The 21,440-nt window shown below is 37.0% G+C and overlaps 1 protein-coding gene across 1 annotated transcript in view; it reads right to left on the reverse strand.

Moving 5' to 3' along the window:
* The window catches only part of LOC147004104 (uncharacterized), a 522,844-nt gene extending 503,264 nt beyond the window's left edge, over window positions 1-19,580 (reverse strand). The window contains 3 exon segments of the mRNA XM_085838691.1: window positions 14,262-15,595; window positions 16,020-16,146; window positions 19,551-19,580. Coding sequence (XP_085694817.1) covers window positions 14,262-15,595; window positions 16,020-16,146; window positions 19,551-19,580 — 1,491 coding nt within the window.
* Window positions 19,581-21,440: the final 1,860 nt, after the last annotated feature.

The following is a 21,440-nucleotide window of genomic DNA, read 5'->3' on the forward strand; positions in this document are numbered from 1 at the left end:
TATTGTCAATACCCCTCACTCACATACCATGGCCTGGTTCAGTCTGGATCCAACCAGAGAACTCTGACTGCTTTCTCCCTCAGACTGAAATGCCAAAAATTAACCTCTAAGCACCACCAGCAGAAGAACAGGTAACTTCTTGGAATTCTGCAGGCTGCAAGTCTTAGGAAACTAATAAAGCCTCATAGGAAATTACAATGCCCTATACAGCCCCTGTATCATGTGAGGAAAGTCCATATCTTAGTCACGATATAAATACTTAATAAAGCTTGCCACATGGTGGAATTGGATTTTCTCTGGTGATACTCTGTGTTAACAGAACTATAATATATGTTCTCCTCAGTCATAATTTGCAGCAATCTTGTTTTCATTTTCATTCAAACCTAAGGTATAACATTAATGCCAAAACCTGTGAAGACACATCCTGAATGGTGTATTTACATCAAAGCCTGGATATGACTCAGTGTAAAATTAATGGAGAGTGTAACTTTATTCAGTAAATGTTAATATTTACAGTCATATGATGGTGCTTTATAACCTACATGTTCTAATTCAATCAAATCTGCAATGGTCCCTCATATGACTAATATCTAAAAAGCTTGCTTGCTTTCTTATTCCTGTGCTTTTAATTAGTCTTTTCTTTAAACTCATCAAATTATGCAGAGATCCCACACTCCCCAATCAGGAACCACTCCTCCAACTCTGTTGCAGCCTGTCTTCCACATAACTTCGTAAAACCACAGGGTTTTCTCTACAGTGCAAGAAAAAGTACACATTTTTTTTAACCAGAAGTGAAGGGATGGATATAGTAAGCAGGTTGGTGACCTGTGGTAGATGTAGTGCAGGACCACACCTGAAAGTCCCAGACTATTAAATTGTCCCAGACAACAATCCTAGGTCATTGTTTCTCAATCAGTACAAGCCATCCTTGGGGGACATGGGACATGTACCTTACAGCTTGGTGTCCTCTACACTGTATACTTGATCCTCCTCTAGGCCCTTATTTTTAGAATCCAACTTTAAGAAAGAAACACCTGTACTTTGCAAAAGACTTTTGAGGTAGCCACACCTTCATCTTCACTGTGCACAGATGATTGAGACAATTATTACCAAGAAATTTCATTTCGAAATTATACTGTGCTTACTGCTTCCTAAAATAAACCATCCTGGGATCAGAATCTTGAAGCTTCCGTCAGCATTGGCCACTGAGTCTACAGGGAAAATGTATAGTTTACTTCCCAGTTTTAATAATTCAGAAACTCCTTAGTTTACTCAAACTCAGAACATAAAACCCCAGCAATACCCAACCAGAGATATTTCCAATCCTGAAAATCCTTTACTCCCCATCCCCCTCCCCCAAATGCCTCCCACTCATTTCTCTTCTGCTTCTCACCTGAGCAGAGGCAGTCTCCCTCCGGTTTTATCCCATTAAATCTCTGTGTGTGGTTAAATGTTCCATGGGGCATTGTGGTATATCATGACTTCTGACTGCCAGGAGACCTTTTACTTCAGAGCTATTCACATATTCACTGGGATAGATTTTCCCTGAGTGCTGCAAGAATTTCATTGACAATAACTCACAACACACCCACAACCAGTGCTGAAATACTTATAGAGTGGTATTGAACTAGATTTCTTTTGGTCTCATGGATTGTTATTCTACCAGGCTTAGGGTTTGCAGAGACTGCCATGCTTGTATCACTTAACCAGTAAACATCAATCATAGTCTTTCATTCTGACTAATGAACTCAGTTTTGAGCACAAAATTTCTTCCCCTTTGAAATTTTAGCTTTTTGATGTTTTTCATTTATAATGACCCATAGAGAATATACTTTACCAGAAGCCAGCAAAATGTTTCACAGAAAAATGCAGAAAAAAACAGAAATTTGAGAATAGAATTTGGGAGATACAAGTACTAATGCCTACACATGAAATGTTAATGATGATGTTCATAGTGTGAATAAATTTAAGTAAAAGAACACTCTGAAATTGAGAACCATGGTCAATTTTGCCAAAAGTTTGGGAAAAAATATCCTAGTCTATGCACCTACAAACATGGTTTGCTTCGCTATAAAACTGACTGAGTGTGAATGGCCTGTGAATATCATGGAGCCAAAGAAAGAGAAGATGAGGGAAATGCACAGAATGTAGGTGAGAGTGTGGTTACTGGTTTTCCAAATGGAAGGTGCTGGGTGATTCACAAAAATCCCAAGAATCAGACCTCTGAAGGCAGGGAAACAGATTTCACAGGTAATAGCCATTCTCTCTTTTTTTTTTTTTTTTTTTTTTTTTTTTTGGTTTTTCGAGACAGGGTTTCTCTGTATAGCCCTGGCTGTCCTGGAACTCACTTTGTAGACCAGGCTGGCCTCGAACTCAGAAATCCGCCTGCCTCTGCCTCCCGAGTGCTGGGATTAAAGGCGTGCGGCACCACGCCCGGCTTGGTAATAGCCATTCTCAAATGGTCTCCATAGGCCAGAGATGTCACAGGTGTATGGACGCAGTAGTAATCTATGCTCTGTGATGGTGTACCAGGCCTCTGGACACTTCACACACTAATACCCATGTGATAGAGAAAAGAAAGTATCATCACAGGGAGTGGAGGCCCACGCCTGTAATCCCAACACTTGGGAGGGAGAGGCAGGCGAATCTCTGAGTTCAAGGCCAACCTGGTCTACAGAGTGAGTTCCAGGATTGCCAAGGCTACATAGAGAAACCCTATCTCAAAAAAAAAAAACAAACAAAAACCAAAACCAAAACAGAAAAAAAGGAGGAGGAACAAAAGCAGGAGGAGGAGGCAAAAGAGCAGCAGCAGCAGAAGGAGAAGGAAGAGGAGGAGGAGGAGGAGGAAGAGGAGGAGGAAAGTATCATCATTGTAGCTTCCACAATCACAGGACACTTTCAGACAAAGGTGGGAGATGCTTTGCAACATCCACATCCTCTGCATCTGAGGATGTAACTGAAGTCACTGTGATACAGCAACAACTCTAATTCAAAATGTCCATCCTCTTCACTGATTAAAAACTAAGAGATGTATATGTTTAAATTTTATTTACCTATGTGTAAATGTTGCTATGTTATTAATGTTGCTAGAAAATCACATTTCTTTGAATATTTTGGATAATTGAATGGGGTATGCCTTTCAGTCAATCACAGTCCTACTGACTCTGGAAGTCGAATAGCTCATTGCTGTCAAAGTAGAACACCTGAAGATCTATGGCCAGTTTGAAAAGTTTTGACAAAACTGTTTGGTCAATATACCAAGCCAGCTCACAAGAAGCTGGGGCAGAAAGTGGATACTTTTGTGCCAGGACATCTGGACATACAGAAGTGTAATCTTGCAATAAACAAAAATTAGTTGTGAAATGGGGTGAGGCAGAGCATGGTTCAGATAGACAGGTTGAAAGCAGGAAGAGGGAGGATTACTTGTTGGGTGGTGGACCACAAACTAATTCAGAGCACCCATCGAAAAGAATCCATAAGATCCTGGCAGCCCAGGAAAAATAATCTATGTCAGCTTCCTGTGCAGAACATGAAAGCCAGGATCCTCCAGCACCATCACAAGACACTTGCTAAGAAGGTGTGTGACTGCTTTAGAAGAATCAGTTTAATGAAGAATGGATTCCTATTTCCTATCCATATAATTTCAGTGGAGCACAGGCTGTATGCTAGCCAGTCGGGACAGGAAGGATCAATGGGAACAGGTGTTTGAGAACTGGTCTTGATACTGTTGCTAGTATTAGAGGCTGTGATGTATAGCAGCTAACATCAATAGTGGTAAGGTTGTTGTGACCTTTCTGTGGTTAGGGAGTTTAACAATTTTCTTTCCCCTTCCATAGGTACCATTGCATACCTGGAAGGAGTGAAGAATCTGAGACACAAGGAAAGCTCTGCAGTTGTTGTCCTAGCATTCCCACAGCAACTGAGGCAACTTACTCTGGATGTGGAACTCAGTTCTGACTTCTCTGTTTTTAAAGAGACAGCTGCTAATTCATAGTAGTTGTTCATTATTTTGATGAAAGATAGATAGATAGATAGATAGATAGATAGATAGATAGATAGATAGATATTCACATTAAAATGTTCAGGCAAAAAGATGTACCTAGAAAAAAATTATCTACTGAGGTAAACCAGACACAGGTGGAGAAATATGGAATATATTCACTTATGTGTGGATATTAGCCACTGCTAAAACAATGAACTTGATATTCATAGGCCCATTTTATTCAGAGATATTAAGTATAGAAGAGTTGACTTCAGAGCACACAGTGGCACCCAGATTCCCTGGTGGAAGTAAGTAAAATAGATTCCATGGATGGACTGGAGGCAGATGGGGATGTGAATGGGAAAATGAGGTAGAGAGTGGGAGGGAAGTTAAGGTTGAAGGAGAAAATGCTGAGAGACAGTTGGAATTGAGAGATGATATGGAAAATGATGATGTGGAAATGAATGATGATATGGAAAACTACAGTGGTACATACTTCTTAAATGCTATAAAGACAATCAAAATTCAGTAACCTACTAATGGGGGGTGAAGAAGTCCCAACTGACCTGGTATTTGCTTCAAATGAGCTTTCTAGTACACTACCTGAGTTTTATTTAATTGAGTTTTTGGCTAAGTGGGTCCCTTGGATCCATAAGCAATCTAGACACTTGATAAGATAACTCTTTTTTCTGTAGAAATTGAGAGCAGTTCTCCATTACCACACATGCCATCCAGAGAACTCACTGGATGTGGAGAAGTTGAACCTTCCTGACTATATAATATTGTCTTTGTTATGAGAAGTTACTAAACAGGCTAACAAAAGAGAAATGTGAAAATCAACTTAGCTGCCTTCCAAGTGCTGGGATTAAAGGCATGTGTCACCACTGCCTGGCTCAAAAAAGAATTTTTATTGAAGAGAAGTACTACAAATATAAGCAATGTTGTTAGCACCAGGTGCATCTGTGGACAGCTAGAAGTGTCTTTACAGTCAGGTTTTCGACCCAGTGAAGAGGCTCCTCATCTCTAGGCAACAGCACTGCTCCTGCATCTGTTGTCATGGCACACACCATGGAATCACTCCCCTTTTACATGCCTCCCATCCTCATGTACTGAATAAAAGAGTCTTCCCCTGTCCCACAGCCCTTCTTCTTCTTACCTCTCACTCCCTCTCAGAGGCCGCTTCTGCCAATAAAACCTCCCCCGTGAGACCTGAGGCTTAGTGTGATTTGTCCGGGAGTTTGCCTGCCTTCTCTAAAAAATATGAAGAAGCCCTTTCTTTCACACAAATAATATCTCAGAATATATAAAAATTGAATATAGGAGAGAAACCCTATGAATAAGCCATGTGATAAAGCCATCAAATGTTATAAGTCATGAGAACAACAATACTGCAGAGAAATCCTGTTAAATGTATTCAGTTTGGTGACTTGCCTGCTCCCTTGAGTTCTGGGGGAAAAAATGCTTGGCAGTCGGAAAATATGCATAACAGCCATGGCCAACTGAAAATAATGGGATGGGCTCAGGAAACATGAACCATTCCCAGGTCATGGTGCTCCTTTTGGATGGGTGTTCCTTCCTTGTAGTTAGACCAGTTGCTATAAACCAATCAGCTTAAAGGCCAATATTCCTTTACACTCTTACCCAATCACATAATGTTAAAGCTTGGAAAATCCCCCTTATGTTTTTCTTTTTGTCTTTTTCTTTTTTCTCCTTTATAAATGCCATTACCCAAGGGATCACTCTCCTATCTGGTTGTATCAGGTAGGTTTGTGGCCTAAGCTGGAGCTTCAATAAAAAACTCTCATGCATCAGAGTTGTGATTCCTGGTGGTCTCTTTGGGGAATTTGAGATCTGGGCACAGTTGCACATTCAGCCTTTTACAAAAATGTTTCTGTGACATTCTGTCTTCACACAGGTCACCTTGATGACAGTCTGTTGTTCCCCAAGGTAATGGTTTTGATTTTTTTCCTGATTAAACTAATTCTTTAGTTAAAAGGCTATACCACAACATAGTTTTAAAACTGCACATTACAGTTGTGTAATTGTTGCCTGCACCCTACTGAGACCCTTGGGGTGGTGGAAAGAAGGCACAGAATCAAAGAAACAGATTCTGGGAATCAGGCAAGTGGCAAATACAGACTCCTTTATTGCAAGTACTGCACAAACTATTATACTCCCATCTAAGTCTGATCAAACATCGGGGGTCTTGAGCCGTGATGGCAGTTAAAAAAATTAGCTAATGAATGTTGTTATCAAAGGCATTTAGAAACTATCTAGGCTATCTATAAACAAGATACAGCAGAGGTTGACAATTTAGCTCTACATCAAGGAGACACTACTGATAAGACACCAACAGCCTTACCATGGAGGTGGTTGAATGACCCACCCATTTGGATTGATTGTATATGACAACTGAAAACCAACAGGCATTAGAACAGCTAGTCCAAGAGCAGCTGGTTGCTCAGCCTATAGAGTAATCCACCAGACCTTGGAATTCTCAGGCAGTTGTCATTTAAAAATATCTGCAAAATGGAGGTTGTTGAGAGGTCTCAGAGCAATTAAAAAGGTTATTCAGCCAATGAGATCCTTGCAGCCAGGAATCCCATTGCATTCTCCTGGAAAGAATGTTTGATGAAATTAAAAAAAAAAAAAATCTCGCCTTGCTGGGGATTGCAAATCGCCCCCGAAAAAGATACAAAGAGTGGATTCTATTAATTATCTAGGATACAGAATAAGTCTGCAAAAGGTTAGGCCACAAAAGGTGCAAATCAGGAAAAACCAATTGAGGACTCTTAATGATTTTCAGAAATTATTAGGAGATATTAACTGGCTGTGGCTTCCAATTGGCTTGGCCACTCAAGATCTAAGCAATTTGTTTCAAATTTATTACAAGGTGATAGAGATATAAATAGCCTGAAGAAATTAACAGCCAAGGATGAGAAGGACTTAGCTCAGGTAGAAAGGAAATTGCAGGATACACAACTAATTTGTATTGTTCCAAAATGGCCTGCATCTTAGTTATCTTACCTTCTACTCACTCCCCTACAGGAATTTTCATGCAGAGGGAAGATTATGTATTAGAGTGGAAATTCTTAGCACATAAACAGAGTAGGAAATTAAAAAACTACAGGGAGATGGTCCCTGAATTGTCACTAAAAAGTAAAACGAGACTTCAAAAATTAGTTGGGATGAATCCAACTGAATCGTGGTACCTTTTTTTAATGCAGAGATGACTCATTATGGATAAAACATGAACGTTGGTAAAAAGTATGCAGTAATTTCTTGGAGAAATTAACAACAGACACCCTAAAAGCAAGTGACTTTTATAAAATGAACTACTTGGATTTTCCCTCATATTGTAAAAGCAATTCCAATATCTGGAGCCGCTACATTTTACACTGAGGCTAATAAATAAGAAAAGGCAGAAGATTTAAGTAAGGTGACTGATTGTTCCTAGAAATCAGTTCAAAAATCTTAATTATGTGCAATACTCATGGTGTTCTCAGATTTTCAAGGGTCTTAATATAGTAACTGACTCTCAGTATACAGAAAGGGTTGTTTTACACAGAGACTGCTGATCTTATTTAGGATGATTCTGAATTGACTTCACTATTTATTCAACTACAATAAATAATCAGAAATAAGAGTAATTGACTATATATAACACATATAAGAACCCATACAGGTCTGCCAGGCTCTCTGGCACAGGGTAATAATGAAATTGACCAGTTATTTATAGGAAGTGTACTCAGGGCTTTGGAATTTCATTAAACAACAACAACAACAATACCATTTTAACAGCAAAGGTTTCAAGAAAGTATTCTCTATCACAAGAAAAGGCTGTCTCTTCCAAACGCTGATACCATTGCACACACTAGCAAGATTTTGCTGAAAGGACCCAGATAGAGCTCTCTCTTGTGAGACTATGCCGGGGCCTAGCAAACACAGAAGTTGGATGCTCACAGTCAGCTATTGGATGGATCACAGGGCCCCCAATGGAGGAGCTAGAGAAAGTACCCAAGGAGCTAAAGGGATCTGCAACCCTATAGGTGGAACAACATTTTGAACTAACCAGTACCCCTGAGCTCTTGACTCTAGCTGCATATGTATCAAAAGATGGCCTAGTCGGCCATCACTAGAAAGAGAGGCTCATTGGTCATGCAAACTTTATATGCCCCAGTACAGGGGAATGCCAGGGCCAAAAAGTGGGAGTGGGTGGGTAGGGGAGTGGGGGGGAGTGTATGGGGGACTTTTGGGATAGCATTGGAAATGTAAATGAGGAAAATACCTAATAAAAATATGGAAAAAAAAGTAAAAAGAAAAAAAGAAAAGTCAGTCTCTGCTTCTGTGTCTCTTTCATGTTGTATTAGAAGTTCTAGCTCAAGCAATAAGGCAACTAAAAGAAATCAAGGGGATACAATTTGGAAAGAAAGAAATAGTGAGTTTTCTATTTTTGGCTAATATGATAGTATATATAAGTGAGCCCAAAAAATCCTTCCAGAAATTACATTGATAAACTTTGTAGCAAAGTGTCTGCATACACAATTGACTTGAAGAAATCATTAGCTCTGCCCTACACAAAGTGATAAACAAGCTGAAAAGAAGTTAGGCAAACAGAACACATTATATTAGCCACAAACAAAATAAAATACATTCATCTACCTCTAACTAAGCAAGTAAAAAAGTGAAAGACAAGAAATTCAAGTATTTTAAGAAAGAAACAGAAAGCTACCAGAAGGTGGAAAAATCACCCTTGCTCATGTATAAATGGAATAGGCACATGAATATGTCCATCTTACCAAAAAGCAATATAGAGATTCAGGGCAATTCCCATCAAAATTCCAGAAAAAAATTTCACAGAACTTTAAAGAAAAAATTCTCAACTTCATATGGAAAAGAAAAAAAAAAATAAAACAAAACACAGGATAGATAAAATATTCCTCAACAACAACAACAACAACAAAACTTCTGGAGGTATCAATATCTGTAACTTTAAGCTGTACAGCAGAAAAATAGTAATAAAAATTTGCACAGTACTGGTATAGAACTAGATAGGTGAACCAATGGAATTCAATAGAACACCCAATAATAAACACAGTCACCTACAGGTACTTAAATTTTGACAAAGAAGCTAAAACCATACAATGAAAGTGGAGAGCATCTTCTATGAATGATTCTGGTCTAACTGGATGTCTTCATGTTGGAAATGCATATAGATCCATATTTATCCCCCTGCATATCACTCAAGTCCAAATGAATCAAAGACCTCACTATAAATCTATGCACACTTAATCTAATAGAACAAAAAGTGGGGAATAGCCTTGAACTCATTGGAATAGGAAACAACTTCCTAAACAGAACACTCATGGCTCTGAAACTAACGTCAAGAATTTTTAATAAAAGGAACCTCATGAATGTGAAACGCTTCTGTAAGTCGAAAGACACCATCTTCAGGATCCCTATAGATTAGGCAAAGATCTTCACTACTTCTACATCGAATAGATAAGGATTCCTGCTACTAAGTAGAATGAGGGGAGACTTGTGTTAGAGGATACTGAGAGAAGAGGAAGGGCTGATATTGTAATCTAATGTGAATAAATAACTTCAATCTAAAAGATACACATGAAGAATAGGAAGACATTCATTGACATGGAAAACAGAATAGAAACATGACATGTGAATATGCACATACTACTTGCAACATGGAATGAGGAGTGTCTAAAAAAAAAAAAGAAAGATGAATTGTCCTACTTTTACAATAAATTACAATTATAACAAATAGCGTGTAGTATGTTTATTAACATACATAGAGATATGAATAAAATGGTGATATCGTCATTCATATGCACAGTTCAGTAAATTATAAACCACCTAATATTTATTCTTATATAGAAAGTCAATTACATGGTCATTAGGAAAATCTTGAAAATAATAAATGTTGAATAGGAAAGTAATATTTAAAATAGTTTCATACAGAATTGATTATAGGGACAGAAAAAAAATGTGCCATATTTTTTCCATATATTTTCAACGATTTTTTTTTTAACTTTAGCTGAGGTTTACCTCTTTACAGAGCATACGTATATACGCTCAGTACTGTTGCTATCTGGACTCAGATAAAGGCATCAGATGTCCCAAACTGACATTTAGGGTGATTGTTGGTTACCATTGGGGTTAGGTATTGAACCAGTTTTCTATTTAAAAGAAAGCAACTCTATTAACTGGTACATCATCACAACAGCCCTCCAAGAGAATATGCCCATGTCAATCCTAGTCTCCTGGAGCCTGATCGTCCCTTTCTCAAAACCTGAAGAATACCTGGAACTTTGTGATAGTCTCCTTTCACAGCACCTGCCAAGGTTCTTATTCAATAAAACAAACCAAAACCAATCAACAAGCCTGGCGGTGGTGGTGCACGCCTTTAATCCCAGCACTTGAGAGGCAGAGGCAGTCAGATTTCTGAGTTCAAGGCCAGCCTGGTCTACAAAGTGATTTCTAGGACAGCTAGGCCTATACAGAGAAACCCTGACTCGAAGAAAAGTAAAAATAAATAAATAAAATAAAATAAACAACAACAAAAAAACAACAACAACAAAAAACCCCAATCAACAACACACCACCTTAGCCATGTGTGCATGTGTAACCTCCTTCAGCCTAGGGAGGCTGGTTCAGACTGTTTACCACTGAGGCAGGGCCACCTGCTGTGCTGCTTCTCCACTCTACTAGTTTCCTTTGATGTGACACTGTGAGGCTGAACCGGTTCTCCAAGATTTTCTGGAGTTAACTGCAAACTGTGAAATTGGTGAATTTCTGCTAAAAGGCTGTTTTGACGACTTCACATCTCTACATCAAGAAACTTGGCATGACTGGGGATGGGTTTCTCTCTTTATAAGCGCAGACTTTTTTATTAAACATTCGAACCTTGAGCAGGCTAGCATGTCTTGGTTCCATTATTTCTCGACCCGCCTAGGTTGCCTCTTCTCTTTCAGCTCCAGGTTGCCTCCCAGGCTTGAACCTGGACATGAGAGTCACAGGCCAGCCCCAACATGCATGAGAACAATGCACTTTTGGATGGAGACAAAAGACAGAATTTTTCGAATAGTTACCTGATTAGTATTATTTAAAAATTCACATGTATTGTTATATTAATTATAATGTTTTTTCAAACTATAAAACATTCTGACCTATTATCATCACACAGGATCATACCTAGGGTATTTTTTTTTCACACCTAAGGTATAACATTAATAAATCAGTATATGAGAACAAATTAATGAATGCTGTATTTATATCAGACAGTTCATATATTTCAGGTTCAATATTAATACAGAGTGTTTTGTTGGTTAATAAATATTTATATAATGATAAATATGAAGACAGCTAAAACTTAAAAAAAAATTGCTAAAATATTGTTTAAGATTCAATCAAAACTCCAGTGGTCCGTATGGGACGAATATCTAAAAAGCTCCCAGTGGATGTATAATCTCCAATGGCAAAGAATCTGACTAGCACAGTGATTAAATAGCAGAGTTAAAAACCATGGGTGGATGTGAATTCTATCAGCTTTGAACCTGCCACCAAAGAAATATAACCATGTTTGCAACTGACCAGTCCATCCTCTAAGAAAGTATTACATAAGAATCCAGGCAACAATAAGATGAATAAAAAAAAAAAAAATCAGGATACGCCACACTTACATGGTCAGCAATTTAACAACACAGTTATGAAATGCACACTAGGATTTGAGGATCAGTGCTCTTATGAGCAGCAGAGTAAGGGATTTCAATCATTCTCCAGTTTCTGTCCGTCCACTAGCCTAGCAGCTTCTGTGACCTTGGAGTGTCCAAGTCTTCTGGTTTGCAGTTCCTGCCACTGCTCTGGTGACTGAAATTTTCCCCAAGGCGTAACTTGGGGACAACTGCAGAGGAAGGGAATTTTCACATGGCTGTGTAGACCCCAGGAAGTATTCTCTAGTCCTAGTTCCACACCATGCAGCTCCAAACTCCTACTGACAGGGATGGGCTGATGATCCCACTCTCTTCCTTCAGGCCCTCAGTCCCTCTTCTGAGTTCTCCTGTAACAAAATCAATTTCAACCCAGGAATAACTCTACCTGCTCCATGTGTTTCCCATCCCCAGGCTGTCCCATCAGTTGTCCTGAAGCTGAAGAGAAGTTTCCTTTCCCTGCAAGGTACTGACATAGACCTAGTGGGTTCCTTAAAATCTAGACGCTGGAAGTTCTAGAAATGCCCATCAGGCTCCTATAGTGTGGCTCTTATTATTTACCTTACAATGCTCTTCCACAAATAGTTAATGTTCCAAATCCAGTGAGCTTCTGTCTCCATGTTCTTCAAACATGGTATGGCTAATTATATCAAGCCAAGGACTTGCGTCTTTATCAATATACACATGCTATCTTCCACACAACTCAGAGTCTACCTGGACCTATTTTGTCAACCATCACCATATGCTTGCAGTACCATAGATAAGAAGTGTGTGTATAAATGGTTATAGAATGAATATTGTGTGAGGGGTACAAGGTAAGATGTGTCTTCATTGTGTACTTCTAGAAATTTTTCCATGAACCTGGAAGTCACTTCAGATCTGGGTAATGATCTCTCAGTCATTAAGCAGTGAGGCCTAAATCCACTGAACATGTGCAATGCGAATCAAGAGACTGTCCAACTGGTTGCAATTTCCAGACTAGTAAGAGCTACTCAAGCCACCTAATTTTAATTTGCCTGGTATGTGAGTTTCAACATCCCTGAAGAAGCAATTGGCAGAAAATACTAATTATCATCTGAAATCAAGGGCCAGTATCCTTGAAATCTATGAAGCCATGCTTTCATGTATTTTTCTATACTTTTCTCTCATACTTCCTTGAATTCAAGAGTTATTTCTGAGGCTCTGAAGGCATCTACATATTTCCTTTTTTGAGCCTTTTTATCTTAACCTAGTAATACTTGCCTGGAACATTGAACTGAATTTTACCTATTTCAGTTAACACAAATCACCATATGTAAAACAGTGTTTCTAACTCTTTTAATGCTAAACACGGACATTGAATTCAAATTATTTTTAGGTGGGCAGACTACCCTGCAGTTCAATGAATGATTTCTCAGTTTTAAGACAATTGGAAAAATGTGTTTTCCTATGCTTTTAAGCAACCACTATGACAGGGTCATTACATCCCAAAGAGACTGTTATCCACCAGTTGAAAATCATTACTATTAACTTTATGATATAGGTTTGCAAAAATATTCATGACTTCTGCGGAAGTTTTATGTGAGGCATTTCCTGGGAAGATGCTACATATATTCATCTGAGTATCCCAAGTGCAAGTTAAAAACAACCAAAGCAAACTTGTAGATTCTCTCAGCTTTATTGGAGTTAGTTACAGGACAATAGGAAAGGAGTTGTTGACCAGATCACAGCATTTGAGAAGAATTATGATTACTGGATACTCGAAGCACACTTCACATCTGCAAGCATATTTATAGGATAAAGAATATGCTGTCTGGGTGGCTCAGTTTGCCAGGTACTCTTTTAAGTATAACTTTTCTCAACTGGATCATTTAAATTAAATATACAGAATGTTATCAGTTTTATTAGATATTTTGAGGATTGCATTAAAGACCTTAAATAGTTTCCTTTTGAAATGGATTATTTCTGTCTCAATGAAAGTGTTACACAATACTATCTTCTGACTTCCCAACTTGTCTTCATCTTGTAATATTTGAGGGTGAACAAGTAAAAAAAAAACTTGTGTCATGAAAAGCTTTCTACATTTTCACATGTTCAGAGTTTCTCCCTGCATAAATAGTTGACATTATCTAAGATTTGAACATTGCATGAAAGTTTTCATAAGATTTTCATAATCATACTAATTCTCTAGTGTGGAGCCTCAAGTGTGGTCAAGAATACACCGTGAATAAAACATATGCCACATTTTCCCCAACAGAAATACTTTCCCCTAAAAAGTTCTTAGATGTTCTCTCTATCCTGAAGTGAAGTCAAAGATATTTCTTCATACAATGCATGAGTTAAGTTTCTAGCCTGTAAGTATTCACTGTTACAGTCTAGGAACTAGGCCAAAAGGAAAGGATTCATACCTACAATATATTTGAAAAGTTTGTCTTCTCTAAGTATTCTCTAGTGAATTTTATGATGTATCTTGGTAAAGGAATGTCTCGTTCACTTCATTTATAAATATTCTCTACTGTATGAAAAAATTCATGATTTCTCAGACTGACATTGTGAGTATTGTATTTGTCACATACAAACTATTTGTAAGGTTTCTCTCCTGTATGAATTTTCTGATGATATTTAAGATGGGATTTTTTGGTAAAGCATTTGTCACATTCACTGCATTTGTAAGGTTTCTCTCCTGTATGAATTCTCTGATGAGTTCTCAGACTGCCTTTTACAATAAAGCATTTGTCACATTCACGGCATTTGTAAGGTTTCTCTCCTGTATGATTTCTCTGATGAAATCTCAGATTGCCTTTTTCAGTAAAGCATTTGTCACATTCACTGCATTTGTAAGGTTTCTCTCCTTTATGAATTCTCTGATGAATATTAAGATGGTATTTTTGGGTAAAGCATTTGTCACATTCACTACATTTGTAAGGTTTCTCTCCTTTATGAATTCTCTGATGAATATTAAGATGGTATTTTTGGGTAAAGCATTTGTCACATTCACTACATTTGTAAGGTTTCTCTCCTGTATGAATTCTCTGATGAATTCTCAGATTGGCTTTTACAGTAAAGCATTTGTCACACTCACTGCATTTATAAGGTTTCTCTCCTGTATGAATTCTCTGATGAATTCTCAGATGGCCTTTTACAGTAAAGCATTTGTCACACTCACTGCATTTGTAAGGTTTCTCTCCTGTATGAATTCTCTGATGAATTCTGAGATTGCCTTTTACAGTAAAGCATTTGTCACACTCACTGCATTTGTAAGGTTTCTCTCCTGTATGAATTCTCTGATGAATATGAAGATGTGATTGTTGGTTAAAGCATTTGTCACATTCACTACATTTGTAAGGCTTCTCTCCTGTATGAATTCTCTGATGCCTTCTCAGACTGTATTTGTCAATAAAGCATTTGTCACATTCACTACATTTGTAAGGTTTCTCTCCCGTATGAATTCTCTGATGAGTTCTCAGACTGCCTTTTTCAGTAAAGCATTTGTCACATTCATCGCTTTGGTAAGGTTTCTCTTCTGTATGAATTCTCTGATGAGATCTCAAAATACATTTTTGGGTAAAGCATTTGTCACATTCACTGCATTCGTAAGGTTTCTCTCCTGTATGAATTCTCTGATGAATTCTCAGACTGCCTTTTTCGGTAAAGAATTTGTGACATTCACTGCATTTGTAAGGTTTCTCTCCTGCATGAATTTTCTGATGAATATTAAGATGGGATTTTTGGGAAAAGCATTTGTCCCATTCAGTACATTTGTGAGGTGTATAATAGGAGGATTCTAGAATCACATTGGTAAGCTTGTTCCATTTAGAAGACTTCTCTTGAATATTCATGTGTTCAAGAACAATGTACTGGCTGTCTTGATCCATGACCTTCTCATACTTTCCATGTATACAATGATTTTCTGAAAAAAAAAAAAAACAACGAATAAAAAATAAGGGCAATTAGAGGTAACATGAATTACTTATATAAGGAGTAAGGGACTCAATAATCAGTGATCTCATGGATTCCTACTCTCAAGAGAGGTTTTCCTCTCTCTCTCTCTCTCTTTTGAATCATTACATGTATCCTAAGAAGAACCCCAAATATGATTTTTATCAAATGTCTGGAAATGATAATAGCCTGCTAAATGTTATTTTCAAATTGGACAGCATACCCACCTCAAATATAATGACCCAGAATTGCTCCTGTCTTAAGGAAAAAGAGGGACAAAGAATGGAAAAGAGACTGAAGGGAAGGCCATCTGGATATCTCAGAGCATTTACATAAACACATAGTAGGAAAACTCAAAGAAAGAAACAGGAATTCTACAAGAAGTTCATTCTTACCCACAAACAACAGATTGTGGTAATTCTCCAACATCACATCCATGTACAATGACCTCTGAGCAAAACTGAGACATTCCCATTCCTCCAGTGAGAAGTCCAAGGCCACGTCCTTGAAGGTTAACAGACCCTGTAATGGAAAACTACCTATTTGATACTGGAAAAAATACTTTTTTACTTTACAAAAAAACTAATAAAGATATCCTTTTGGGGGGCTGGTGAGATGGCTCAGCGGTTAAGAGCACTGACTGCTTTACCAAAGGTCATGAGTTCAAATCCCAGTAACCACATGGTGGCTCACTACCATCTGTAACTAGATCTAACACCCTCTTCTGGAGTGTCTGAAGACAGCTCCAGTGTACTTACATATAATAAATAAATAAGTCTTAAGAAAGGAAAAGAAAGGAAAAGAAAAGAAAAGAAAAGAAAAGAAAAGAAAAGAAAAGAAAAGAAAAGAAAAGAAAAGAAAAGAAAGGATATCCTTTTTGGGGCTGGAGAGATGGCTCAGTGGTTAAGAGTCCCGCCTGCTCTTACAAAGGTCCTGAGTTCAAATCTCAGAAAACACATGGTGGCTCACAACCATCCATAATGAGATCCTATGCCCTCTTCTGGTGCATCTGAATAAAGCTACAGTGTATTTAGATATAATAATAAATAAATTTATAAAAAGATATCCTTTTTGATGCCGATTAGGAAGGAAAATATGAAGAACAAATGTTTTCTAAAAGTGCTATGGAAATGTGTCTATAGATACGAATTGCTGCTCTTCCACAGACAATCTATAGAATGACTTACTAAAATGCTCACATTTAGAAAGGCTCTCTAATTAAGAAAAGAAAAAAAAAAGAAAAAGAAAAAAAGAAAAAAGAAAGGCTCTTTTCTTCATGAATTTTCTGTGATTTACTGAGACCTTCACAGCACATGAAAGATTTGCCACCATCATTCTTTTCAAAACTTTTGGTGTGCAGTTTGGATGGTATACTGTCTTTTAATGTCATCTATTATGAAATTTGATTCCCAGCACCACGTGGCACTAAACAGTAGATTGTTAAACCCAGTTTGTTAAAAATCCAATGATCTCTTCTGAACACTACTGACAGGAGAAATACATAGCACATATGCATACATTCAGGCAAATGTAAGCAACGTATATTGAAGAGAAATTAACTTTATTCAAAGAAACTTTCTAGACTACTAATAGACTTCCTTATATTTCTTTTTCTCTGAGAATGCATGATATAATTTCAAAAGCAGTAAACATTTATAGAATATAACATGTACTTTTGATGTCTAGATGCAGTAATGTAGCTTTATGATATATGGGTTGATATTAAACAGAATCTCAGTGTCCCATTAGAGATAGTCAAGTTATGATAAAAAAATATGCTTTCAAATTTTACAGTGTCCACTTTGTTCAAATATGGACACCAGCTTAGTCTTATGTGCAGCTGTATCTCACGTCTGTATTACAATATGTCCATTTGACAATCTGAGGCCTAAGTTCAATGCTACACACGTTCTAGAAGAAACAGGTAGAATACAAAATGCAGAAATAATGGATGGACTAAATGACTAAGCTTTTTCATTAAGCACAATAGAACTGCATCATACACTGAACGTTCCATGACACAGAAAATCAAATGGTTTTGGAAATTATTTTATGAAAATATATTCAAAATCATAAAATAGAAAAAAAAACAGTATTAGGGAGCTTTAAAATTATTTAACATTTTACATATGTTGGCATAATCAATATGCATAATAACAATTTCAATAATACCATATGGTCTTTCACTATAAAATGATTAGATATGTATGTATAAGCACATAACATATGTGACAATGCATTCCAATGAAGTATAATCATTTCTTGATCAAATTGTGTTTTTAAATTCAGGGAGAATTATACTAAATATTCATTAAAATTTAATGACTTATTCATCACTGTATTAACTTAACTGAAAATTTCAATCTTCTAATTATATTTTTTTCTTCAGAATTTAGCCATATGTATATAAGAATTGCATCTTTCATAGAGAAGTATGATTTGTAATTCTACCTTTGTTTATCAAAAATTATAATATACAGACTATATATTGTCTTTATTGCAAATATACCTTTTTTTTTTGAGAAAAATGTAAGCCTGCGACATGAACAAATAATTAAAGGGTAAAGGGTACTTGCTGTTTCTACTTTAAAAACTAATCTAATTCTCTCTAAATATATTGCAGCTCACTATTATGCCTTAATTCAGTCCCAAAGCGTTTGGGGCTGTACTCATGGTTTTAGGGGCATAATGTATCATTCAGTGTAAATAAAAAACATTCAGATATACACTTATGTACTTAAAGAAGATAGTATTGTAATGAAAAATCGAAACATTGCCACAACCCTTCAGTTTTCCCTATGTAATGCACAGCTTGGCTGAAGCAGATTAGCATAGATTATATCAAGCCTTTCACTTCTAAAGAAAAATAGACAAAAAATAAGAAAGGACATTCCTACCCGGCATGGTGGCACGCGCCTTTAATCTCAGCACTCGGGAGGTACCCAGGCAGGCGGATTTCTGAGTTCGAGGCCAGCCTGGTCTACAGAGTGAGTTCCAAGACAGCCAAGGCTACACAGAGAAACCCTGTCTCGAAAAAAAAAAGAAAAAAAAAAAAAAGAAAGGACATTCATTTATGTTTGTAAATTGATGGTTTATGTACAGCACCATAGCTATCCTCTCTAGAAAATTTTACTAATATAGTTCATGTGATGAAATACAAAGGTGAAGAAAATGGGACTTAAAGTTATTTCTGAAACCAAAAAGAAAGGAAAATAACAATTTCTATATTGAGAATTTTCCACAGGGACAGTGTCTCTCTTGAGACAAATAGATTTCAGGTGTCAAGTGTGATTACTGAGTGACATGAGGTGTGAAAAAAGAGTTGTGAGAATACTGAAGTCTGTATCAGCTCACAATCAACAGTAATGGTAAAAGAAAGACATTTTCCTTCCATCATCTGTGACCCTAGGGAGCTAATAATATATTTACTATTAGGATTCAAAACAGTGGATCTCTTATAATTTTACCTTCTACAAATTCTACTCTTTCATATCTTCTTTAGTGATGTGAATTTCTATATCCTCATTCACAAGCTAGAAACCTGACCTTCCCTGAAATGCCATTTATGTAGCACAAGAGACCTTACTTCACACTAATACAAAAGGACAGAACTTATTCAACATAGAAAATATCCATCAATATGTTCTTTGAGCATCATTCCAATAGATCCTTTTTGAAACATGCAGGTATCTAGTCCAAGGGAATTATATGTCCTCACAATATAAAATCAAGTTAAAATATAAAGATGATGTATACATGAAAGACCAGAACATTAAATTTTCACTATTACAGAAGAAAATAAAGATCATAAAAAATAAGCCCTTTAGATAATATTCCATATGTGGAGAATAAAACATTTGGATGATTTGAATAAAAAGTTGTTTTTTTGTTTTTTTTTTTTAAAGAAATGTGGAAAGGACACTGACCTGTGGCATGTTTAGCAGAGACACACTCATTCTTTTTGTTGAACTTCTCCCAGGTTCTGTCTGAAGAACAAAGATTGAATTCTTCTTAAAATTTCATATCAAGAATTGAACGATTCAAAGATGAAATAAATACAACTCCATTACAGAAAATGCTAAACCATATTCTTAAAAAATTAAATGCAAAATGATACCAGGAATCTTGACAACGTTTGTACAGCCATGAAAGCAAGTAATGATATATTTAGAGTGTACCTGTAACCTAGTTCCTGCCCACCAACCTAGATTCTCAAAGCTTATTCATAGCACCTAATATGGAAATCCCTGCCACCTGACCTAAATGACACACAGTAAAAGAAATTTGAGAGCCTGTAGCTAAAGCAATATGACAATGTTAATAAAATTTCCCTACCAAAATCACTAATACAATAGCAATACTCATGACAAAATGAATTATGAAACAAACTCAAGAGACAGAAGTCAAAATATACTCTGAACACCATTCAGTGTGGTCAAATGACATAAAGAGGGACCAAGCACAGGAACTCAAAGAAGGCAGAAACAAACTTAATGAAAGACCAGAGAACTCCTATGAGTGGCTAAAGGAATATTTATGATAATGCAGGATGTGAACATTGTATCCAGAGGTATAAAAATCTAAGGCATGCTCAATCTGAAATGAAACAGGAAATGAACTCTGTAAGCCTAATGGTAACTCAGTAGAGGGCCAATATATGAAGATACAGCATTCAAACAAACAAACAAAAAATCAGCCTGTTAATGAAACTGAAGGAGCTGGCTCAGTCGAGGAAGTCATACATCACAGAGAGGAACAAAATACTTGTTGCATGTCAGCAGAGATATTGAAAAATAAAAGTTTAATTCAAGCCTGATACAGTGGGGTAGGTCTTTCATCCTAGCTGTCAGGAGGCTCGAGCAATCAGATTTATGTGACCTAAAAGCCATTCTGGTCTCTATATCAGGACACATGAAAGTTAGGACTAGAGTGTGGGACCCTGTTTTACAAACAAACAGGAAACCCAAACAAAAAATGAGAGCTTTGTTTTCTACATTCATATCAAAATCAATTTAACAAGTACAAGGATATTAGAAGACTGATTATATAGGTATGAATGAATAAATCTCCTATTGGATAATATTTTTAAAGTCGAATCCTCAGTTGGTCACAATGTTTAGAGGAATTTAGTTGTTGGAACATTGCTGAAAAAAGTATAACACTGGGGGTTGGCTATGAGAAAAGAGAATAGATCCAAGCCATCTTAATTCTCTCTTCCTCTTTAGTGACTGGGGTTGAGGATGTGATCTTTCACCTTTCTACTTCAACAACATGGCAATGTTCTATCTGTCCTCCCTGCCATGGTTGATGGCTATCTTCTGGAAGCATGACCCAAAGTAGTCTTTTTCTTCTCTTAGTTTCCTTGAACATGGTGCTTTATGAAAGCAGGCGACAAGAACCAATTACAGTAAAAGATATTCTGACTGGATTTAAGGTTGCCTTTCAGAGAGAGAATTCATGTCATATTCTGAAACCTAATCAAGAACAGGATGTATGTTAGGTCATGGGAACTATGAGGCCATTTTAAGAAATGATATCATCTAAAACCATCATAGTCTATATTGTGTTCTCTCCTCTCAGTAAAAGTATATGACATAATGGTCTCACAGCATACATTTAGTTATTGTAATGTATACATTTGAGGTCTAGATGCAGGAATTTTTTTTTCCTTTTGTTTTTCGAGACAGGGTTTCTCTGTGTAGCCTTGGCTGTCCTGGAACTCACTCTATAGAACAGGCTGGCCTCGAACTCAGAAATCTACCTGCCTCTGCCTCCCAAGTGCTGGGATTAAAGGTGTGTGCCACCATGCCCAGCAG

Source organism: Mus caroli, unplaced genomic scaffold (genome assembly GCF_978045245.1).
Source record: "Mus caroli unplaced genomic scaffold, Mus_caroli_1 scaffold_6, whole genome shotgun sequence".
NCBI lineage: Eukaryota > Metazoa > Chordata > Mammalia > Rodentia > Muridae > Mus > Mus caroli.